Genomic DNA, 23,452 nt, shown 5'->3' with positions numbered 1-23,452 from the left:
GGTTCAAGCCCAACTTTGATGGAGAGGTGAAACCTAGGCTCTATCTCTCATGTCGATCCAAGAGATACTTAAAGGAGATGATGGGCGTTTGTCTGGGCTGATAACCTGGTTCACACAACCCTAAAAAAATTGGCTAAGTTTGCTAATTTAATCAAAATATATCACTGCTTGTGTGGCCTTGCTATGAACAAATTGGCCACTATAATTACAATTGCCATCTATGCTTCCAAGTGTATTTGATTGGCTATTTAGCATGTCCCAAAATGTGGAAGAGTGCTCAATCAAGACCAAAGGTATGCAGTTTGTTCTGTGGTTAAGGTTGAATAGTCACCTGTGGGTCTCCGAAGTATATTTGCATAACCAAGGCAATGGTGACTCCTGTTGCAAATGTTAAGCAGGCAGTGATAATGACAGTCAGGCCATCCTGCCGACAGGCACAGCCACCAGAAAATGGGTCCTTGTTGGTCATGCGCAAAGACGACAACTCTTGACTGCCCATTTCAGAGGAGGAAGAGGGCAGGCGTTGCAGGCGAGCTGTCTTCAGAAACAGGTCAGGATCTAGAAGAGAAAAGAGGAAGGAAGTCAGGGGAACTCGACCCAATCCTCATCAAAGGCTTAGTAGTGGAGGGGGTCAAGAACTTCAAATTCTTGGGTGCCAACATCTCTGAGGATCTGTCCTGGAGCCTCCTTGTCGATGCAATCGCTAAGAAAGCTCACCAGTGGCTATACTTTGTGAGGTGCCTGAGGAGATGCGGTATGTCACCGAAGACTCTTATACACTTCGACAGGTGTACCATGGAGTGCATTCTGATGGGTTGCATCACTGCCTGGCATGGAGGTGCCAACTCTCAGGACAAGAATAAACTCCAGGGGGTTGTTAACTCGGCCTGTGAGATCACAGGCACCAGACTCCACTCCATTGAGGACATCTACATGAGGCAGTGTGTTTAAAAAAAAAAGCAGCCTCTATCCTCAAAGACCCCCTCTACCCAGGCCAGGCCCTCTTCTCTCTGCTACCATCAGGGAGAAAAGGTACAGGAGCCTAAAGTTGAGCACTCAGTGGCAGAAGGAGAGCTGCCATCAGATTCCTGAATAATCAATGAACCAAAGACTGCCTTACTTTTTGTGCATTACTTTTTTTTTTAAATTGTAATGTTATAAGATGGTTTGTACTATTGATGCTACTGCAAAAGACCAAATGTTGTGGCTTGTTCATGACAATAAGTACTGATCCATTTTCCTGCAGCCCAGTACCCACTCTTGCTTCTCTTTTACTCTTTATATATCTATTCCATTTTAGGTTTATTCCCCTTTATTTTACATAAGCAGTGGTTCTCAACCTTTTTCTTTCCACTCACATCCCACCTTAAGTAATCCCTATGCCATTGGTGCTCTGTGATTAGTAAGGGATTGCTTAAGGTGGGATGTGAGTGGAAAGAAAAAGGTTGAGAATCACTGCTCTATGCCCAATAGTTACTGAAATATTTTGCTTCAGAAAAATTGTCATGGGCCCATTTCCTTTGGAGTTATGAAACCATGAGGCAATTAGGGACGATTAAAACGATGTTTTTCAACCTTTTTCTATCCACTCACATCCCACCTTAAGCAATCCCTCACAGAGCACCTTTGGCATGGGGATTACTTAAAGTGATATGTGAGTGGAAAGAAAAAGGTGGAGAACCCCTGATATAAAGGATCCAGAGCCGAAATGTTTACTGACATGGATGAAATCTCAGGGCCGGCCTCAGGAGCTGCTGGGCGCAAATGGAATTTTTTTTCCCGCGGGGCCCCAGGTTCACACCCAACGTCAATGGCCGTCGTCACTACCCATAATCCCCCACGCAGCTGAAACCGCTGTACTCACGCTGGGGAACCGAGAAGGAGCGCGTTCTCCTGGCGCTGGTACAGCGGTGGGGGTTGGGGGAAGGTGGTAGGTGAAAGTGCGACTCGGGTGGGTGGCCTTGAAAGGGACTGAAATCAAAATGATTCAAAAATCCGGAAGATTCCGAACAACAGCTGGTGTGCGGTCCCGACAATCACGGATAAAAGGTTAGGCACCTGTATTTCCACAGCGCGGGGGGAAAATCGGCGTAAAGCTGTCCCTGTGCTGTCTAACCTGCTGATTTCCTCCAGCAATCCCGTTCTCCATCGTATTGCCCCTGAACTATTTGCTGCGCTGTATACGAATTTCTCGCGTTGAGCGGCAACGGATAATTAGTACTTTGTTTCGCCCAATGGGAGTGCATAGGTTAGAAAAAAAAAGCAGGAGTGCATCCAAATGGTTGCGGAAGGTTCAGTGGCGCAGTTCAGGAGTTAACTAATTGCAATAACTTCCACCCAACAATCTTACATTTAAAAAATGTGATGACCTCCCCATCTGGAAACCTCGTACAAGGCAAAATGTGACATGGTTTAGATACGATTCCACAGCCATATCAGACGGACTGTCATAGGGATACGACCAACCTGTTGTATCCGGATCACAGAGGGACGAATCCTCCTCCTTGCGGTACCGCAACACGTTGTCGGTGGAGCCTGTGTCGTCCTCTGGCAACCGGGGAAAACTGGTGATGCTCATGTAATCTACCGGCGAGTAGGCCCCGAGGTTTGTCTCCTGACCCATCTCTTCCTCTGCCATCGCGGCTCCTTTCTCCTTGCCGTTTGCTTCGCTAGAAAGATAGAGATTCAATAAGAATGCACTGCAAACGGTATCGCCCGGCAGCAGCGATATCGCGCTCGCCCGCTCATTCACTCACTCACTCGGTGACTCGGCTCCCGCGGTGGTACACCGTGGCCATACTCCTCTCTGGCAGGGCTAATGCTTGGAATTGAGGAAGAGATTGTGAAGCGCGACTGCAGGTGCACGGCTTTAAATAGACGTGCGAGGGAGAATGGGAGAGGCTTTAAGGAGACGTGCGTGAGTGAGAATGAGAACCAGAGAGAGGGTAGTGTCTCTGTGTGAGATAGAGAGGGGCAGTGATTAAACAAAGGATCAGATGGCAAGGTCGGATTTTTTGTTTTGCACACCGAACACTGTATTCCGTGTCCCTGCTTCCATGCATAATGTTGGCAGATCAAGACGAAATCATGCTTGGATGTACCTCTTTGCACAAAGAATGTGTCGAAATCTGCACTTGTGTATAGAACATGGATCTTTCTCTATCTCTAGATATATTGTGCAGCGGTAAATTGTGTGTGTATTTATATAGATATTCGAAAACCAGGACGACATATAAACTGTAGCCTGGTATTATAGAAAAGGCACACCATAATAGATATATAGTGTGCCTTTTATGCTTTATGTCTCAGTATACACTTGAAGCTCGTTATGCGCTTCCTGGCTTACACCGCAGAGTAATAATTGTGTGCGTGAGCTGATTTTTGGTTATGAAGCGGAAGCGCTGTGTGTTGGGCAGTGAAGGCAGAGCTTCTACTGCACTGCAGAACATGGGAGAGAGCGATCGTTTCACGCACTGTTCCGGGTTGGCCCTGGTTTTAAAGCATTGTTGTTGTTGCCAGGCTTGTAATATCGCGTTCCCGACAATGTAACAATCTGGCCGCAATATCTTCAAGCTGGCCCTGTGCAGGGACAGTGGTGCGAGGTACGTCTAACCTCAGGCGGAAACACAAGAAAGGCGATCAATGGGCGTTTCTGAAAAACCTTTTACTGAGAGTCGCAAACATGATAGGGAAAGAAAAGGCCCTTTAGCTGTTGGACTGGATGACTGCTCCGAAGAGTGGAGTATGGCTGCACGTGAATTATAGTAACGGGGGAGGATGACCCTTGTGAACTCGCTGCCAGATCATCACAGACTGAGCTCCTGGTCCAATGGCAAGGTGCCAACGGAGACTGAGCTGGGGTCTCAAGCCAGAAGCGCATCGTGACCACAAACCACCTCCCCCCCACCCCACACCCACACACATTGAACGCATATACGCTGACACACGTACACTTTGAACACACGCAGATTTGAAGACACACACAAACTTTGAAGACGCACACTGAAGACACAGATTTTGAACACACACACACTTTGAACACACGCATACATACTTTGAAGACGCATTTTGAACACACACTTTGAATGCACACATTGAACACATACATTCATTGAATGCACACACATACACTCATCCCACAAATACACACCTACATGTGCAACACACAGAGGCAGTATCTACACATGCAACACAAATAGGTCACGTGCACATACACACATATGCACACACAAATTCATTGACCAAACACAAACTGACTCCCCTCTACACACAGGATCTTTCTTCTGCTCTCTTCCTTGTTGCCACTGTCTTTCCCTTTACAGTGGTTTCCACTCTGTTCCAAATTCAGACCCCTTTTGCCTCAATCCACTCCCTCAGTCACACCCCCCTCCCTCATCTTAGCTTTTTCCTACTTTCCTTTCCAATCCTTTCCCAGTCAACTCCCCCACTATATACTGATGGACTTAACTGTGTGGATGCCTTTCACAAACCATCGGTATTCAGATTCAGTCTGTCAGGTGATAACGCGTGTGAATCTTCTTAACACAGGTGCTTGTGTCGGCTTTGCTGGTCCACCACTGTCTAGCATTGGAGGTGTTTCCTCTGTTGCTGTGCAGGCTGGATCTTCTGCATTTGTCTTCCTGCAGTGTCTATTGTGTTTTCAGCAGGCTCTTTCGGTTCCATCTCAGTATTTGACCATCCTCTGTTCTGAAAGTGTAGGATTTTGGTTTAACTTCTTCTAAAACAGTAGCCTTTTTATCCCAAGTGTTGGAATCTCTGAGTCTCACTGTGTCATGTTGTGCCAATAGCTCTAAGCTTCTTGCTTTTTGTCTCCATGGCAGATGCTTTTGTTTCTGTTCGACATCTCTGTTCTTGTTTGGGTCTGCAGAGTAGGGAAGTGTGATGCGTAGTCTACGTCCCATCAGAACCTCAGCAGATGACATGCCATGTTCAAGTGGCGAAGCTGTGTAACTCAATAGATCTAGCTATGGATCTGAGCCACTGTCTTGTGCTTTCTCAAACAACAGTTTAACTATTGTGCACTGCTTTCTGTGCTTTACTGTTTTGACTGTGAATGCAGATGACTTGAAGTGACATGGAAAATCATGCTCTTCTGCAAAGTTTTGGAGGAATTCTTGACAACTGCAGCATGGTTCATTGTCACTGTAGACAATTTGAGGAATTCTATGATCAATTTCATATATTTGATCACTCAAGCAGCAGACATATTACGATGCAGCACAATCTCCAGATAGTTCAATGGATAATCAATAACCAGCAAGTAATTCTTTTCATCCATATGGAACAAATCAGTCCCAATTTTCTGCCATGGATCTGCTGGTACATCAGTTATTATCATGGATTCCTTTGTCTGCTTTGCATGATATTTCAAACAGGTCTCCCAGCTTGAAACCACTCTGTCAATGTCAGCATTTATCCCTGATCAATAAACAGCAGTTCTGACCCTCCTCTTGCATTTTTCCATTCCAAGGTGCCCCTCATGGACCCTTTTCAGCATCTCTTTGCAGTGATTGAGGAAAGATAATTCTGCTCTGTCTGATTAGAAGCTCATTGACAACACTCTGATGATGTAGTATGGCTGACATTCACCTCCAGGCCATCATTTATTCAGATTCTTGATGACCTGTAGAACTGTCCTTTCCTGTTTCAACTGCGATATGCTGGGATTTCATGTCAGATACGGGAAGAGATTCAGTGATCAGATTCACATGGAGATTCACATCTGTCTTTGTGAAACTCTCATTGTGTGCTTCACTCTGCGTCGTTGCTCTGGTTAACACATCAGCTAACACAATAGGTTTCCCTGGTGTGTACACCAATTCAAAGCCATAAAGTTGTAGCTTCATCGTCAGTCTTTAGTTTGTGGCGACATTTCATGAGATTTTTCTCAATTATGGCTATTAATGCTTATGGTCTGTCTCTGCTATGAATGTTGGTAGACCAAACACATAACTGTGGAATTTCTTGTCCATAGACCTAGACACTCTTTCTCAATCTGTGCATATGGACATTCAGATGTCATCATCCTTGATGCATCTGCTACTGGCCTCCAATCTTCTCCTATAGCCTGAAGTAGTACAGCACCTAATCCATCTTTTGAAGAACCATAGATATTTTCATCCTTCTGGATGTATCAAAGAATGTCAAAAACATTGGTCTGTAGTTAGAACGGTCTTTAGTTGTCCCCTTTCTTATTTATGGTTGGCTGTCCACTTGAATTCACATTTTTCCTGTAACAACTTCCTTAGGAACAGGTACATTGTTTTGGAAGACAGGTTTGGTGTGCATTTACCAATGCACTCTCAATATGCCTTTTTTGTCAGTGGGTCTGGGCATCTCTAAAATTGCTTTCACCTTGCTCTTGTCTGGCTCCACACCTGCCTCTGACAGTTTATCTCCTGGAAAGGTGATTTCCTTCACACCAAACTGACATTTTTCTCTGTTTAACTTTAATCCATACTTCTGGATGTGTAGTAGCACTTTTATGAGCCTCTCATTGTGTTTTTGTGTGGTTCCCTGTAGGATCATGTCATCCATATACACGTGTACTCCATTTATGCCTTCTATAATGTGCTCTATTTTCCTGTGAAATACTTCCGGAGCTGAGGAAATTCCAAAAGGCATCCCAGACAGGAGTATCGGCCAAACGGTGTATTAAATGTACAGTATTTTGTGCTATGTTCATGCAGTTTTTATTTGCCTCAAGCCCTAGGATGCATCCAATTTAGTGAAAAACTTTTGCACCGCCCATCTCACTTATAATTTCATAATGTTCCCCCTTTATATTGGCATTCAAGTCTTTTGGCTCCATGCACACACATAGGTCACCCTACTTCTTCTTCTTGACACATAGCATTGAATTCACCCATTCTGTGGGCTCCTCCACTAGTGCTGTCAATCGGTAAAGTTCCTACTTGAGGTTTTTTTTCAAGTGGCGCTTTAACTGTATCTTAAGGTGAATGTTAGAACTCCAAACCCCTTGAAGATGTCTGGAAATTGATCCAGTTTTTTCTCTACACTATTCTGTGCATTGTTACTGTTAATGTGGTACACCCTCTTGACTAGGCTTAAGTCTTCACATGCTTTGTCACGTCCATCTGGGACTACTGTGAACCTGAGGTGGTGCTGTTTCACCTTGAGCTTACATGCACCTTTCATGTTGATCCCTGTCCATTGTAGGCTTTGAGCTGTATAGGATTCGCATGGATGTATGGCTTTATCTTCATTGCCCTGATGTCATGCTCACAGATCAAATGGACCTTTGCCCCTGTGTTCAGCTTGAAAGGAATATTCCATTTGTATGTAATGATACAGTCCACTTATCCTGCTCAACTCTGTTCACATTTCTGTTGGTTCAGTGTCTGTTGGTTTATAATCTTCCTGCACTACCATGCCCATGAAAAGTGTATTGGTGAGAGCAGTTTCTTTCTAGTGTTTACAGCGCTTAAGAATGTAGCCTCTATCCTCAAGGACCCCCACCATCGAGGCCATGCCCCTTTCACACTGCTAGCATCAGGAAGGAGGTACAGGAGCCTGAATACAAACACCCAGTAGCACAAAGGCCAGTTCTTCCCCTCTGTCTGAATGGAAAATGAACCACAGACCTTACTTCACTTTTTCTTTTATATTTGCACCCGTAATGCTACTGTAAAATACTGAATTTTGCAATATGTTAATGACAATAAATTCTGATTCTGATTCATTAATGCAAAGTTGCGGCAATATGTACCATCTATATAATGTGCTGCTGTTCCTTATCGGGACTGCAGTGACAACACCTCCTAAACCTGCATTTGTCTCCTACAAGATAGACAATAATTTCAGGTGCTTGAGAATACACCACCTGCAGGTTCCCCTTTGAGCTGCATGCCATCCTGATGTAGAAATTTAAATTTAGACATACAGCACAGTAACAGGCCCTTTCAGCCCACAAGCTTGTGCTGCCCAATTACACCCAAGTCAGTCACATTCAGTCCATCAGTCAGAAAGGAACAGCTCACAGAGTTTTGTCTCCAAGCTTAGGATTCTTAGTTTGGTTGCACGCTGGTCTTTTAGTTGGACGTGGAGACAGATGGCCGCGGTCTCTGTAGACGTCCAGTGGTTCCCAACCTTTTTCTTCCAACTCGCATACCACTTTAAGTATTCCCTATGCCAGAGGTTCTTTGTGATTAATAAGGGATTGCTTAAGGTGGGATGTGGGTGGAAAGAAATAAATTTGAAAACCACTGTTTTAATTGTGCCTAATTGACTTGTTATGTGCACGGTTTCATAACCCCAAAGGAAATGGGCCAATGACAATTTTTTTCAAGCAAAATATTTTGGTAACAATTGGGTCTAGAGCAGTGGTTCTCAACCTTCCTTTCCCACTCACATACCACCTTCAGCAATCCCTTACTAATCACAGAGCACCAATGACATAGAGAATACTTAAAGTAGTATGTTAGTTGGAAGAAAAAGGTTGGGAATCACTGCTGTAGACTTATGACATTCCTGAGTTTCGAATTTGGCAACAACCACCTTTGATTTCTTCATACGTCAATCTTCACCCAGTGACCTCCTAGTCAATACATGAGATTCATGCCTCTGAAGCCAACTTTAGGGTTAATAAATGACCTTCTGTCACACAGGTCTTTCCCTATAAACACCCTGTCATCAAGTGACTCCTGTCACACAAAGTTCTCCATTTGGGAAGGGGACTGGGGAACCCCAGGTTGGACACACACACTCAGGACATCAAAGGTTATGGGGAAAAGGACGGGCAGTGGAGCTGAGTAGGAAAATGGATCTGTTCTTGATTGAATGGTGGGGCAGACTCAATGGGCTGCATAGCCTATTTCTGCTCCAATGTCTTATAGTCTAAATATTTCCCCAACATTCTGATCAACTCCTCCCAGATTTTACCATTCACCTACACAATTTGTGTAGATTACCATGGCTAATTAATTTACCAACTTGCACCTCTTAAGATGTGGGAGGAAACCAGAGAACTCAGAGGAATATCATGAGGTCACAAAGAGAATGTAAATCTCCACACAACACCCAAAGCCCAGTTAGAACCTAGATCGCTGACACTTAGAGACAGCAGCTCAGAGCAACTTTGCTTTGAGGCTTATCTATTTAAATCAAGAGATTACATACTGTCATTCTTTCAGTTAACCTATTCTATCATGACAAAAGCTAGAAACATCCAGCAGTGTCTGCGAGGAGAGAAGCAGAGTCAATATTTTGGGTCAAAGATCCTACATCAAGACTGGGAATATGGGAAAGTGAGCACATTTCAAGTTGCAGGAAAGATTATGTAGAGATAGGGTTCTGGACATTAAAGGGAAAGCAGAGGATGAAAATAAACAACAAAATGAAAATGCAAAGTACACAGAGGATGAGACCATCCTCAGCCTTTTTTTTCCACTGTGATTAGTAAGGGATTGCTTAAGGTGGTATGTGAGTGGGAAGGGAAGGTTGAGAATCCCTGCTCTGGACCCAATTGCTACTGAAATATTTTGCTTGAGAAAAACTATCATTGCCCAATTTCCTTTAGAGTTCTGAAACCGTGCACATAACGAGTCAGCGAGGTACGATTAAAACAATGGTTTTCAAACGTTTTCTTTCCACCCACATCCCACCTTAAGCAAACCCTTACTAATCACAGAGCACCTTTGGCATAGGGAATACTTAAAGTGGGATGTGAGTGGAAAGAAACAGGCTGAGAACCACTGAATGCTAGAGCCTTTGTCTTTGGCCGCCGAGCTGGGTGAGCATCTTCTCAGGGGGTTGTTGTTGTTTGGGGAGTTGTTGAATGTTTAGTGGAAGTGTTCTTGTTGGAGCCAGTCGTATTCTGTTCCTAAAAATGCACATCATGTCTGAATGAATCTGCTCACTGCGCAATTAGTGAACAATAAACTTTAACTTAAATTTGTAAGAATCCCACCTTTTGCAATGCATTAATTACCCTCCATTCATTGAACTAGTTATGAGTTACATGAGAGATTCTCCTCATTGAACTGTGAACCAGGTCCACGAGGCTTTATCAACAGCATATCACCTTCTGAATCAACTTCAGAGAAGATCCCTACCCTCCGTAACTCAAAACTAATTTGCTCCCTGTTTTCCAATTCCCATGAAAGCTCTTCAGAATCAAAAATTAACTCTGCTTCTCTTGTTGTTGTTCTCAACATCTCTGCATTCCTTCTCGGCAGAAGATTAGGTTCTCTATGACATTCATTCATTCATTTTAAAGCAACATCAGGTTACATGCACTCAACTGCTCGTCTCTGGAAAATGATTGACAGGAGGCTGCGCCCAGCTGGAGTGATTGACGTGAGGAGCCTCAGATGCTGAAATCTGCAGCTGACAGGGAATTGCTGGACGAACCCGGCAGGTCCGACTCCGTTCACGGGCGCTCACCCCACGTGACCCTGGGCCAGCAGCCCTCCTCCCGCACCGCTTCCGTCTCCAGTGATTGACGTGAGGTTGAGGCGGGATCTCGCGAGAGTCCGCGGAAGGATGGGGTGAGTGCCTGTCTTGACGGCGGGGTGGCAGGGGAATGACGGCGGGGTGGCAGGGGAATGACGGCGGGGTGGCAGGGAGGGCAGCGGCCGGGCAAACCCCTCAGGCCTGGCCTCACGACGACGGCCCCATGAAAGGAAGGGCAGCGGGTCGGAGCCACGAGGGAGGGAGGTCCGAGCTCTATTGGCAACGGGCGCCGAGGCCCAGGGTTAAGCCCCTCTCGCCTTGTACTGTGCCAGAATGTGTGGTCATGAATAGTTAACGAAATTCGTTGTTTTACAACAGCATCACAGTGCAAACCTTAACCCAAGTCAAGGTTATGGCATCTGATTGGACAATTACAACCCGACGAAACAGTGTTCTCCGGTCCTCGGTGCAAAACATGCAGACACACAGCCGGGCATGACACACAACCAGGCTTAATACACACAGCCGGGCATGACACACAACCAGGCTTAATACACACAGCCGGGCATGACACACAACCAGGCTTAATACACACAGCCGGGCATGACACACAACCAGGCTTAATACACACAGCCGGGCATGACACACAACCAGGCTTAATACACACAGCCGGGCATGACACACAACCAGGCTTAATACACACAGCCGGGCATGACACACAACCAGGCTTAATACACACAGCCGGGCATGACACACAACCAGGCTTAATACACACAGCCGGGCATGACACACAACCAGGCTTAATACACACAGCCGGGCATGACACACAACCAGGCTTAATACACACAGCCGGGCATGACACACAACCAGGCTTAATACACACAGCCGGGCATGACACACAACCAGGCTTAATACACACAGCCGGGCATGACACACAACCAGGCTTAATACACACAGCCGGGCATGACACACAACCAGGCTTAATACACACAGCCGGGCATGACACACAACCAGGCTTAATACACACAGCCGGGCATGACACACAGCCAGGCTTAATACACACAGCCGGGCATGACACACAACCAGGCTTAATACACACAAACACACAGCCGGGCATGACACACAACCAGGCTTAATACAGACAGGCATGACACACAACCAGGCTTAATACACACAGACAAACACACAGCCGGGCATGACACACAACCAGGCTTAATACACACAGACAAACACACAGCCGGGCATGACACACAACCAGGCTTAATACACACAGACAAACACACAGCCGGGCATGACACACAACCAGGCTTAATACACACAGACAAACACACAGCCGGGCATGACACACAACCAGGCTTAATACACACAGACAAACACACAGCCGGGCATGACACACAACCAGGCTTAATACACACAGACAAACACACAGCCGGGCATGACACACAACCAGGCTTAATACAGACAGACAAACACACAGCCAGGCATGACACACAGCCGGGCTTAATACACACAGACAAACACACAGCCGGGCATGACACACAACCGGGCTTAATACACACAGACAAACACACAGCCGGGCATGACACACAACCAGGCTTAATACACACAGACAAACACACAGCCGGGCATGACACACAACCAGGCTTAATACACACAGACAAACACACAGCCGGGCATGACACACAACCGGGCTTAATACACACAGACAAACACACAGCCGGGCATGACACACAACCGGGCTTAATACACACAGACAAACACACAGCCGGGCATGACACACAACCAGGCTTAATACACACAGACAAACACACAACCGGGCATGACACACAATCAGGCTTAATACACACAGACAAACAAACAGCCAGGCATGACACACAACCAGGCTTAATTTTTTTTCTTTGGCTTGGCTTCGCGGACGAAGATTTATGGAGGGGGTAAAAAGTCCACGTCAGCTGCAGGCTCGTTTGTGGCTGACCAGTCCGATGCGGGACAGGCAGACACGATTGCAGCGGTTGCAAGGGAAAATTGGTTGGTTGGGGTTGGGTGTTGGGTTTTTCCTCCTTTGCCTTTTGTCAGTGAGGTGGGCTCTGCGGTCTTCTTCAAAGGAGGCTGCTGCCCGCCAAACTGTGAGGCGCCAAGATGCACGGTTTGAGGCGTTATCAGCCCACTGGCGGTGGTCAATGTGGCAGGCACCAAGAGATTTCTTTAGGCAGTCCTTGTACCTTTTCTTTGGTGCACCTCTGTCACGGTGGCCAGTGGAGAGCTCGCCATATAATACGATCTTGGGAAGGCGATGGTCCTCCATTCTGGAGACGTGACCCATCCAGCGCAGCTGGATCTTCAGCAGCGTGGACTCGATGCTGTCGACCTCTGCCATCTCGAGTACCTCGACGTTAGGGGTGTGAGCGCTCCAATGGATGTTGAGGATGGAGCGGAGACAACGCTGGTGGAAGCGTTCTAGGAGCCGTAGGTGGTGCCGGTAGAGGACCCATGATTCGGAGCCGAACAGGAGTGTGGGTATGACAACGGCTCTGTATACGCTTATCTTTGTGAGGTTTTTCAGTTGGTTGTTTTTCCAGACTCTTTTGTGTAGTCTTCCAAAGGCGCTATTTGCCTTGGCGAGTCTGTTGTCTATCTCATTGTCGATCCTTGCATCTGATGAAATGGTGCAGCCGAGATAGGTAAACTGGTTGACCGTTTTGAGTTTTGTGTGCCCGATGGAGATGTGGGGGGGCTGGTAGTCATGGTGGGGAGCTGGCTGATGGAGGACCTCAGTTTTCTTCAGGCTGACTTCCAGGCCAAACATTTTGGCAGTTTCCGCAAAGCAGGACGTCAAGCGCTGAAGAGCTGGCTCTGAATGGGCAACTAAAGCGGCATCATCTGCAAAGAGTAGTTCACGGACAAGTTTCTCTTGTGTCTTGGTGTGAGCTTGCAGGCACACAGACAAACACACAGCTGGGCATGGCACACAACCAGGCTTAATACACACAGACAAACAGACAGCCGGGCATGACACACAACCAGGCTTAATCTTTCTCTTTTTTCTCTTTCTTTGGCTTGGCTTCGCGGACGAAGATTTATGGAGGGGGTAAAAAGTCCACGTCAGCTGCAGGCTCGTTTGTGGCTGACCAGTCCGATGCGGGACAGGCAGACACGATTGCAGCGGTTGCAAGGGAAAATTGGTTGGTTGGGGTTGGGTGTTGGGTTTTTCCTCCTTTGCCTTTTGTCAGTGAGGTGGGCTCTGCGGTCTTCTTCAAAGGAGGCTGCTGCCCGCCAAACTGTGAGGCGCCAAGATGCACGGTTTGAGGCGTTATCAGGCTTAATACACACAGACAAACACACAGCCGGGCATGACACACAACCAGGCTTAATACACACAGACAAACACACTGCCGAGCATAACACACTTACAGACAAACACAGCCACGAGAATTATGCATTGAAATCAATGGTCATGTACACACATGCTCTCTCTCTCTCTCTGGTAACAGTTGTGGAAGTTCAGAAAGGATTACAATTGGTATTGCTCTGTACCTTCACCTGACAGAATCACAATTTGGTTGCTGGCCTTTGAACAATGCTGTGCTCGAGTGATTAGGAATGAAGTGTGCTGATGGCCATCTAGTGACTGTCTATTATGACAAGGGCCCAATTCCTCAATGATTTGGATGGAATTGGATTGTTGAATTCAGATCTGCCTTTTTGTGCTACATTCAAGATTCTAATGCATCGGAAAAGCACAAAAGTCTGCCAGCGTCGGGATTGAGGTAAAAACACAACGCTGGAGAAACTCAGTAGGTCAAACAGTGTACATTATATAGGAAAGAGAAAATGTTTCAGGCTTGAGCATCAAGGTATGACCAAATTGATGAAAGGCTGAAATTTGAAATGTTGGTTATGTATCTTTATATTTGCTATGTAAAGTACAGTGTTTGACCAGCTGAATTTCTCCAGCATTGTGTTCTTTAATTTTAATTATGACTCATCAGGCAGCTAGGATTGTGTATTCACAGAGTTATTGTGTATTGATTCATCGGTGTTTTATCATGCTGCCTATTTAGTAGAAATATAATGATCTTGCATTCAGTCTTGTGTCTCTTGTATTTATTCATATCATCTCTTTCAGGTTCCAATTTTTTTAAAGCTTTGGATTTGCCACAATAAAAATGCAGGGAACTGAAAATGATGAACGTTATTTTATCGTGTTAAAAGAATTTTCTGTAAATGGAAAAAAGATCCAGAAAGGGTGGTTGGGATGTTACAACTACACTAGAACTGGGGAAACATCTGTCATTGTGGAACATTGTAAACAAACCGTAAAGTTGAAGCAAGAACATTTGAAAGAACTCAGCAAGGATGAAGCAGAGTTACTTATTGATATCCAGGATGATTCTCGTCGATGTGAGCTCATTCAGGATGAATGTCTCTTCAGGTCCATTTCTAAAATACAAATTAATGATCTTGTTCAATTGCATAAGAAGAACAAGTCGGTCGGAATTGTCAAAAACATTGAAAATTCTCGAAGAAAAAATGAATTTAAAATATGTGGAACATTGTTTCAAGTGAACTTGTTGGTAAGCAGCAAATAAATGGAAAATGTTGTGGGTTGGGTTATAGATAGAATGTATTTTGTAAAATTGCGATGATCCATTAGTACTTGTCAGACATGGTCTATTCTCTACAAACACAAGAACTGCAGATGCTGAAATATGAGAATAAACTGAGAAGTTGGAGGGAGTCAGTGGATCCTTCCAGTTGCTTTGTGTTTGTTCATTGTGGATGTTCTTTGGAAGGTCCAAGTCAAGTTTATTGTCATTTCATTGCACAAGTACAATCCAACGAAACAGTGCCCTCTGGTCCACGGTGCAAGTCATGCAGTCATACAACTAGACCTAACACATACAGACAAACAATACACATGCAGGACAAGAATTTAATCTATACAAATAATAAAATTTGTTTCATGAAAATTAGGGTCTTGGATGAGCAGTTCCTTTGGTCGTTCTCCATTCTCACTGCCTGTGAGAAGAAGCTGTTCCTCAGCCTGGTGGTGCTGGCTCTGATCCTCCTGTATCTCTTTAGCGATGAGAGTACCTGAAAGATACTATGTGGAGTGGAACCAGTCCTCAATGATTTCGTGTGCCCTCTTCAGACAATTCAGGGATGTAGGGCTTGTCCAGCCATCAGCTAAAACCCTCTACTAGCCATCGAATTGTGGTTAAAATTAATGCACTAGTATCCTGAGGCTTATATCCATGAAGGTGTATTTGAATCCAAACAATGCAGCCAGGAAATTAAAATTCGAACACTGTTAATGGTGATTAAAATGAGTTCCTGTCCTTTCCTTACCTGACACCAGACCCATTATTGTAGTTGACACAAAAGCCAATTAGTGTCAGGAGCAATTTGAGAATAATGTTGATGTTCACATCAAACTTCGCAACTTGTGAAATTTCTTTGTCCCTCCTCATGTTAAATCTCTAAAAATGAACAAATGTTTAAGTTGTTGATATAATACACAACATCCCCAAGGTTTAGAATCCATAGGAATGGCTACTTTTTAAAGCATAATTAAAGGATGGCATTTACCCCCTCCATAAATCTTCGTCCGCGAAGCCAAGCCAAAGAAGAAAGGATGGAATTCTTTTCTGGTTTTACAAGATATTATCTCACAGGCAGTGTATTGTTCTCTGGACTATGTCAGGCAGCTAGATAGGTCAGGTGTGTGGAGCTCCTATTTTCCTGTGGATATGATTCAGCTCTGGAGTGGTGTCTAGATTAAAATAAGAGGAAGAACCCTATTTTTTTATCTTGGTGTTTTTTATTTTTTCTATGAATGCATTTCATTATTGAGCTAAAATGCAAAAATCTGCAGATACTGGAAATTTAAAATAAAAATGAAGGGCTGTAAATAGGTCAAGACGGTATCTGTGCTGGGAGAATCACTTGATATTTTAAGTTAATGATCCTTCATTAGTTCATTAAGTTCTTTTTTTTCCACACTGCACATATGGCACCTGATTTGCTGAATATTCCTGTAGTTTTTTTATATTTTCTTTAGTTTTTTTTAAATTTAAAACATACGAGTTTGAGACAAGATAGAGCTTTCATTTTTCTAAAAGCTTATGTTCATTATCAAAATGCAATGGTGGAGAAACTCAACAGGTCATACAGTGTACTTCCCCCTGCCCCTTCCCCCGCCTACCATTATGTTTGGGCGCTTGCCTACATTTCGCTCATACCTTAAGCCAGAATGTTGGTGATATATCTTTGTCTTTGCAATATAAAATACATTGTTTTTACTTATTTCACGGTGTCCGCAGACTTTCGTGTTTTACTCCAGCTTATGTTAATTATTGCTTTACATTTGACCTTTTCTCTACACTCTTCCCAATCTCAATGTAGGAAGACCATAAATCAAGGCAGAAGAAAGGTGATCAATGCATTAGCATTAATGCAGGAGAAATCATTCACGTCAGCCATGCTGAAGTAGAGGAACTTGGTAAGAAAAATTGTACAATGACAATTCCAATTTAATTAGTAACCTTTTTTTAAATGTTTTCAAATTTTCATCTGCTGTATTTTGTACATACATTTTGTACCAACAGTATAATGCTAGAATGGGAATCCATCATTATTCTGGGATTGACAACTCATGTTTCATGTGTGGCATTTTTTTTCCATGTAAATAAAATCTCTCAAGGCACATCCCAGGTATGACCAAACAAAATTGGACTTTGAACCACAAGGTGATTCTCGGCCTTATGACCAATAGCATGGATTGGAGTATCTTTTTTAAAATATTTTTTTATTTTTCACACTTTGAACCATATCAACCAAAATATGTACAAAAGTTTCTCATTAAATTTACACAGTGGTATTTTCTTCCCTTTTTTTCCTCTTTCCCTTCCTCCCCTCTACCCACCCCCCCCTCCAAAATCCATAAATATTCAACATATACAATACATTAAAACCATAAAACAATATCTTCATACAAATGAAAATAAACAAGAAAAATGCATCATCTATTTATTACACACTGAATCTAGTCATTTTGTCTTATCATTTTCATTCTCATTTTAGGAGATAATGGTTATAGGCAAGCTCTATCTGATATGTTCCATGTATGGTTCCCAAATTTGTTCAAACATTGTGACTTTAATTTTTTAATTATATGTTATTTTTTCCAATGGAATACATTTATTCATTTCCATGCACCATTGCTGTATACTCATGCTCTCTTCCATTTTCCAAGTTGACATACATTTTTTTGCTGTCGCTAAGGCTATCATAATGAATTTTTTTTTGCAATTTGAGGCCTAATTTTCTACTTCTTGCATTACTTAAAAGAAATATCTCTGGTTTTATTGGTATGTTATTTTTTGTAATTTTATTTAGTATCTGATTTAATTCTTCCCAAAACTTATTTACTTTTGTACATGCCCAAGTTGAATGTAATGTTGTTCCCATTTCCTTCTTACAGCGAAAACATTTATCCGATAATGTTGAATCCCATTTTTAAAATTTTTGAGGAGTAATATATACCCTGTGAAACCAATTATACTGTATCGTGCGTAACCTTGTGTTTATTGTATTTCTCATAGTTCCAGAACATAACTTTGCCTATACTTCATTTTTTATCTTTGTTTAGGTCCTTTTCCCACTTCTGCTGAGGTTTATAGTTTATTTCATTTTCCTTATCTTGCAGCTTAATATAGATGTTGGTTATAAATCTTTTAATTATCATTGTGTCTGTAATCACGTATTCAAAGCTGCTTCCTTCAGGTAATATCAAGCTGTTTCCCAATTTATCCTTTAAATAGGCTTTCAATTGATGATATGCAAACATTATACCATGAGTTATTCCATATTTGTACTTCAACTGATCAAAAGTTGATAAATTATTTCCCCAAAAACAATTTTTTATTCTTTTGATTCCTTTTCTCTCCCATTCTCTAAAGGAAAGGTTGTCTTTTGTCAAAGGGATTAGTGGATTTTGTGTCAATAATAATTTTGGTATTTGATAATTCATTTTTTTCCTTTCTATGTGGATCCTCTTCCATGTATTAAGTAAATGATGCAGTACTGGTGAGTTTTTATATTGTACCAGCTTTTCATCCCTCTTATAAAGTATATGTTCCGGTACCTTTCCCTTATTTTATCTAGTTCTATCTCAGTACAATCTGGTAAAAATCTGATAAATACTTTAATTGTGTGGCTCTATAATAATTTCTAAAATTTATTAACTGCAAACCACCTTGATTATACCTCTCTGCTAATTTACCTAACTCTACTCTACTCCCTTTCCACAAGAATTTCCTTATTATTCTCTTTAGTTCCTTAAAGAATTTTTCTGTTAAAGGAATTGGTAACGTTTGAAATAAGTATTGTATCCTTGGGAACACATTCATTTTAATGCAGTTTACCCTCCCTATCAACATTAGCGGTAATTCTTTCCATTGTTCTAAGTCTTCCTGCAATTTCTTTATTAGTGGCTGATAATTTAGTTTGTACAAGTGGCTTAAGTTTTTATCTAACCTGATCCCTAGGTATCGGGGATTGCATGTGTTTGCCATTTAAATGGTGATTCTTTTTAAAATTCTGTATAATCCACGTTACTCATTGGCATCACTTCACTTTTATTTGCGTTGATCTTGTACCCTGATATTTCTCCATATTCCTTCAATTTTTTATGTAATTCTTTTATTGATATCTCTGGTTCTGTTAGGTATACTATGATGTCATCTGCAAATAAGCTGATTTTATACTCCTTCTCCTTTATTTTTATCCCTTTTATTTTATTTTCTATTCTTATCAGTTCTGCCAAAGGTTCTATTGCTAAGGCGAACAATGAGGGGGATAGTAGACACCCCTGTCTAGATAACGTACTTAATTTAAAGTGACTCGATACATATCCATTTACTGTTACCTTCGCCAACGGTCCATTATACAATGCTTTAATCCAATTTATATATTTTTCTGGTAGATTGAACTTCTGTAATACTTTAAATAAGTAATTCCACTCTACTCTGTCAAAGGCTTTTTTCTGCGTCTAGAGCAACAGCCACTGTTGGTTTCTTATTTCCTTGAACTGCGTGGATTAGATTAATAAGTTTGCAGACATTGTCCGCTGTTCGTCTTTTCTTAATAAATCCCGTTTGATCTTGTTTTACTATTTTAGATACACAATCGGCCAATCTGTTTGCTAAAAATTTTTCTATTATCTTATAATCTGAGTTAAGTAGAGATATTGGTCTATGTGATGCTGGTGTTAATGGATCCTTCCCCATCTTTGGTATTACTGTAATTATTGCTGTCTTATATGAATCTGGCAAGTATTGTGTTTCTTCTATCTGGTTTATTACTTCCAGGAGAGGAGGAATTAATAACTCTTTAAATGTTTTATAAAACTCTATTGGAAATTCATCCTCTCCTGGTGTTTTATTGTTTGGCAGCTTTAATATATCCTGTACTTCCTCTATTTCAAATGGTCTTATTAGTTTGTTTTGTTCCTCTTCTTGCAATTTTGGCAGTTAAATTTTAGCTAAAAATTCCTCTATTTTATCTTTCCCCTTGTTCTCAGTTTGATATAGTTGTTTATAAAATTCCTTAAAATTTACATTCATCTCTGTTGGATTATATGTAATTTGTTTGTCCTTTATCCTTGATGCCAGTATCGTTCTTTTAGCTTGTTCTGTTTTAAGTTGCCAGGCTAATATTTTATTTATTTTTTCTCCCAGTTCGTAATACTTTTGCTTTGTTTTCCTTATGTTGTTCTACACCTTGTACGTTTGTAATGTTTCATATTTAATTTTTTTGTCTGCCAATTCTCTCCTTTTCATCCCTTTTTACTAATTCCTTTTCTGTACTTACTATCTCCCTTTCCAACTGCTCTATTTCCCGATTGTAATCCTTTTTCATCTTAGTCACATAACTTATTATCTGTCCTCTAATGAAGGCTTTCATTGTGTCCCATAATATAAATTTGTCTTTCACTGATCCTGTGTTTATTTCAAAATATGTTTTAATTTGGCGTTCAATAAACTCCCTAAATTCCTGTCTTTTAAGTGGCATCTATATGTTCTTGGTGGGATGTCCTCCAGTTCTATTGCTAATAAAAGGGGTGAATGATCTGATGGTAGTCTAGCTTTATACTCAATTTTCCTAACTCTCCCTTGAATATGGGCCGATAACAAAAAACATATCAATCCTTGAGTAAGTTTTGTGTCTACTCGAATAATATGAAAATTGCTTCTCTCTTGGGTGTTGCCTCCTCCATATGTCCATAAGTTTCATTTCCTGCATTGATTTAACCATAAATTTGGCTACTTTATTCTTTTTACTTATCTTTTGTCCAGTTTTATCCAACTTTGGGTCCAAATTAAGGTTAAAATCCCCTCCTATCAATATATTTCCTTGTGTGTCTGCAATCTTCAAAAAGAATCCTGCATAAACTTTTGATCCTCCTCGTTAGGCGCATATATATTGAGCAAATTCCAAAATTCTGAATATATTTGACACTTTATCATTGCATACCTCCCTGCTGGATCTATTATTTCCTCCTCTATTTTGATTGGTACATTTTTGTTAACTAGTATGGCTACACCTCTAGTTTTGAATTATAGGATGCTGCCGTTACGTGTCCTACCCAGTCTCTCTTTAGTTTGTTATGTTCCGCTTCAGTTAGATGCATTTCGTGCACAAATGCTATATTTTTTCCTTCTTCAATAAATTTAGTAGCCTTTTGCTTTTAATTTGGTTATGTATTCCATTACTGTGTATAGTCATATGGCCATTTTATATCTTGCATATACCTCTTTTCCACCTCCATCTCCCTTTTCCCCATTTTCATCTCTTAGTTTTCTCTTACTACACTTAATGTACGACAACACATTTAAAACATAAAATACCCTCACAGTTCCCACATCCACTAATACCTTAACCCCAAAAGTTCCCCCGCCCCCTCTCTGAGTTGCCCCTTATCCCTTGCCGGGAAACCACAACTCCCCTTTCATTTGGATTGCGATCTTGTTCGCAGCGTCAACTGATTTTGCAGTGACAGCTATTCCCCCTCTACCCAGCCCTCTCCAGAAAACACTTTTTTTTTAAACACATATAATAAAGCTCTCTCTTTCTTTCCCCCCTTACTCCCTTCCTTTCCTTCTCTTTTCCCTCTTTAGTTCTTTACATATACATTGTTTTTACATCTTTATATATACTTAATCGCCGTTCTTCATTCTTGTTACATCTCTTCATCTCTTCTCCTGTCCTGCAAACATTCTGCAAATTCTTGCACTTTCTCTGGATCCGATAACAGTCTGTTTTGCTCCCCGGGTAAAAATATTTTAAGCACGGCTAGATGTCTTAATATGAATTTGTAACCTTTTTTCCATAAAATCGATTTCGCTGTATTAAACTCCTTCCTCCTCTTTAAGAGTTCAAAACTTATGTCAAGGTAAAAAAATATTTTTTGACCCTTTTATTCCAATGGTTTATTATCTTCTCTAACTTTATTCCTTGCCCATTCTAGTATATTTTCTCTTGTCATGTATCTCAAAAATTTTACTAAGATGGATCTTAGTTTTTGATGTGCCTGTGGTTTTGGAGCTAATGCTCTGTGTGCCCTTTCTATTTCCATTTCTTCCTGCATTTCTGTCATTCCCAGGACCTTCGGGATCCATCCTTTTATAAATTCCTTCATATCTGTGCCTTCTTCACCCTCCTTCAGGCCCACTATTTTTGTTGTTTCGCCTACTATAATTTTCCAACATATCAATTTTCTGAGATAACAACTCTTGTGCCTCTTTAATTCTTTTGTCACTTTCTTCCAATTTTTCTCTTAAGTCATTTACTTCCATTTCTACAGCCGCTCTTCCACATTCTCTACTCTTTTCCCTATTTCTGTCATTGAGCATTACATTTTACCCCTTTTGAATGCCTCTGCCCCCCCCCATTGGAAACAAAAAATTGGTCCACAAAAACTCAACTATTGTATGTGTACATACGGAAATTTAAAGTGATTACTCAGGATGGACTGCATTTAACCCAAGACCAATTGACTAACATTCTGCTCTCCCATTTTATGCACAACTTGTTTCCCAGTTGTTCACACTTAGATTTGCCTTGTGGAAAATTTTCTTTAATCATCGTGATTTTTTTTGGATCAATTCATCAAGGAACGATTAAGATGAGCAGATGGGCCACATTCCCATTATCTTCGGTTCAGTGAACCAGTGAATAAAAGCTCATTTGAAAGCTGAGTTAATGTGTTTGAGAAGGTTGCATATTGTTATTCTGTAGTTTTTGTGACATAAACTTGAAACGTGCTTGTGGTTTGACCCTCGTCCCTTCTTTGCAGATACAAAAAATGGGAGCACGAGCAATAAATCAAATGAAGTTTCAACATTTGTGTCCTCTATTTCCATTCCGGACTATGGAAAGAACTCTTCTACGTGCACTTCTAAATCTCATACTCCAACCAGCCCTGATCCTTTTGAGCGATCTGAGTATCGTGACTTAGAGGTTGGGTCGATGGTGGAAGTGCGATTACCCAGTAATGCGGTGGTTTACGGAGTTATTAGATGGATTGGTACTCCAGAAGGAAACAGACATCGGTTTGCAGGAATTGAATTGGTAAGTTTGTATGGGTGTTTCTCTCTAACTGCATACTTGCATGTAATTGAGTACATATTTATAAGAGTATCAGGTGCTTAATGACTGATGTCATCTAATTGATTGTTCTAGTATTTTAATCTTCTTCTGCCCTATTCCTATTTGAGCATGTTCTTGAAATTTTGCTTGCATGTTAGTAGCAATAGAATATGGTTTAACTACTTTGTGATTGTTCATTGCTGCATGTAAGAAGCATGTATTTTCCACTCATTCAAATATCATATCATATATCAAGAGCTTCTGGCTCTTGTCTAATCTATAAAAATGTTTGGAAACTAATTTGTAACCTATCATGTGATGGAACAGAGCTTTGCAGTTCTGAGATATGGTGTATCATATATGAGGT

The 23,452-nt window shown here is 41.7% G+C and overlaps 2 protein-coding genes across 7 annotated transcripts in view; one reads left to right on the top strand and one right to left on the bottom strand.

Annotated features, from left to right (window-relative positions):
- Positions 1-10,470, bottom strand: part of LOC138735800 (glutathione hydrolase 7) — a 43,966-nt gene extending 33,496 nt beyond the window's left edge. The window contains exons 1-3 of one of the 3 annotated variants that reach the window (XM_069884235.1): positions 10,284-10,470; positions 2,467-2,669; positions 332-558 (exon numbers count right to left, since the gene is read on the bottom strand). In XM_069884235.1, coding sequence (XP_069740336.1) covers positions 332-558; positions 2,467-2,638 — 399 coding nt within the window. In that variant the 5' untranslated portion in view covers positions 2,639-2,669; positions 10,284-10,470. Of the gene's footprint in view, positions 1-331; positions 559-2,466; positions 2,670-2,756; positions 2,894-10,283 lie in introns of those variants that run through there. The other 2 variants (XM_069884233.1, XM_069884234.1) reach the window with 2 other exon arrangements.
- The window catches only part of cyld2 (cylindromatosis (turban tumor syndrome) 2), a 58,910-nt gene continuing 37,854 nt past the window's right edge, over positions 2,397-23,452 (top strand). For 2 of the 4 annotated variants that reach the window (XR_011339948.1, XR_011339947.1), the window contains exons 1-5: positions 2,397-2,605; positions 10,259-10,529; positions 14,561-15,008; positions 16,840-16,936; positions 22,793-23,067. Coding sequence is in view for 2 of the 4 variants with exons in the window: in XM_069884232.1 (XP_069740333.1) it covers positions 14,601-15,008; positions 16,840-16,936; positions 22,793-23,067 (780 nt within the window). In the remaining 2 variants the exon portion in view is untranslated. The remainder of the gene's footprint in view (positions 2,606-10,258; positions 10,530-14,560; positions 15,009-16,839; positions 16,937-22,792; positions 23,068-23,452) is intronic. The other 2 variants (XM_069884232.1, XM_069884231.1) reach the window with 2 other exon arrangements.

The sequence above is a fragment of the Narcine bancroftii genome, chromosome 6 (assembly GCF_036971445.1).
Source record: "Narcine bancroftii isolate sNarBan1 chromosome 6, sNarBan1.hap1, whole genome shotgun sequence".
NCBI classification, from domain to species: Eukaryota; Metazoa; Chordata; class Chondrichthyes; order Torpediniformes; family Narcinidae; genus Narcine; species Narcine bancroftii.
This window is presented reverse-complemented; position numbering and strand designations above follow the sequence as displayed.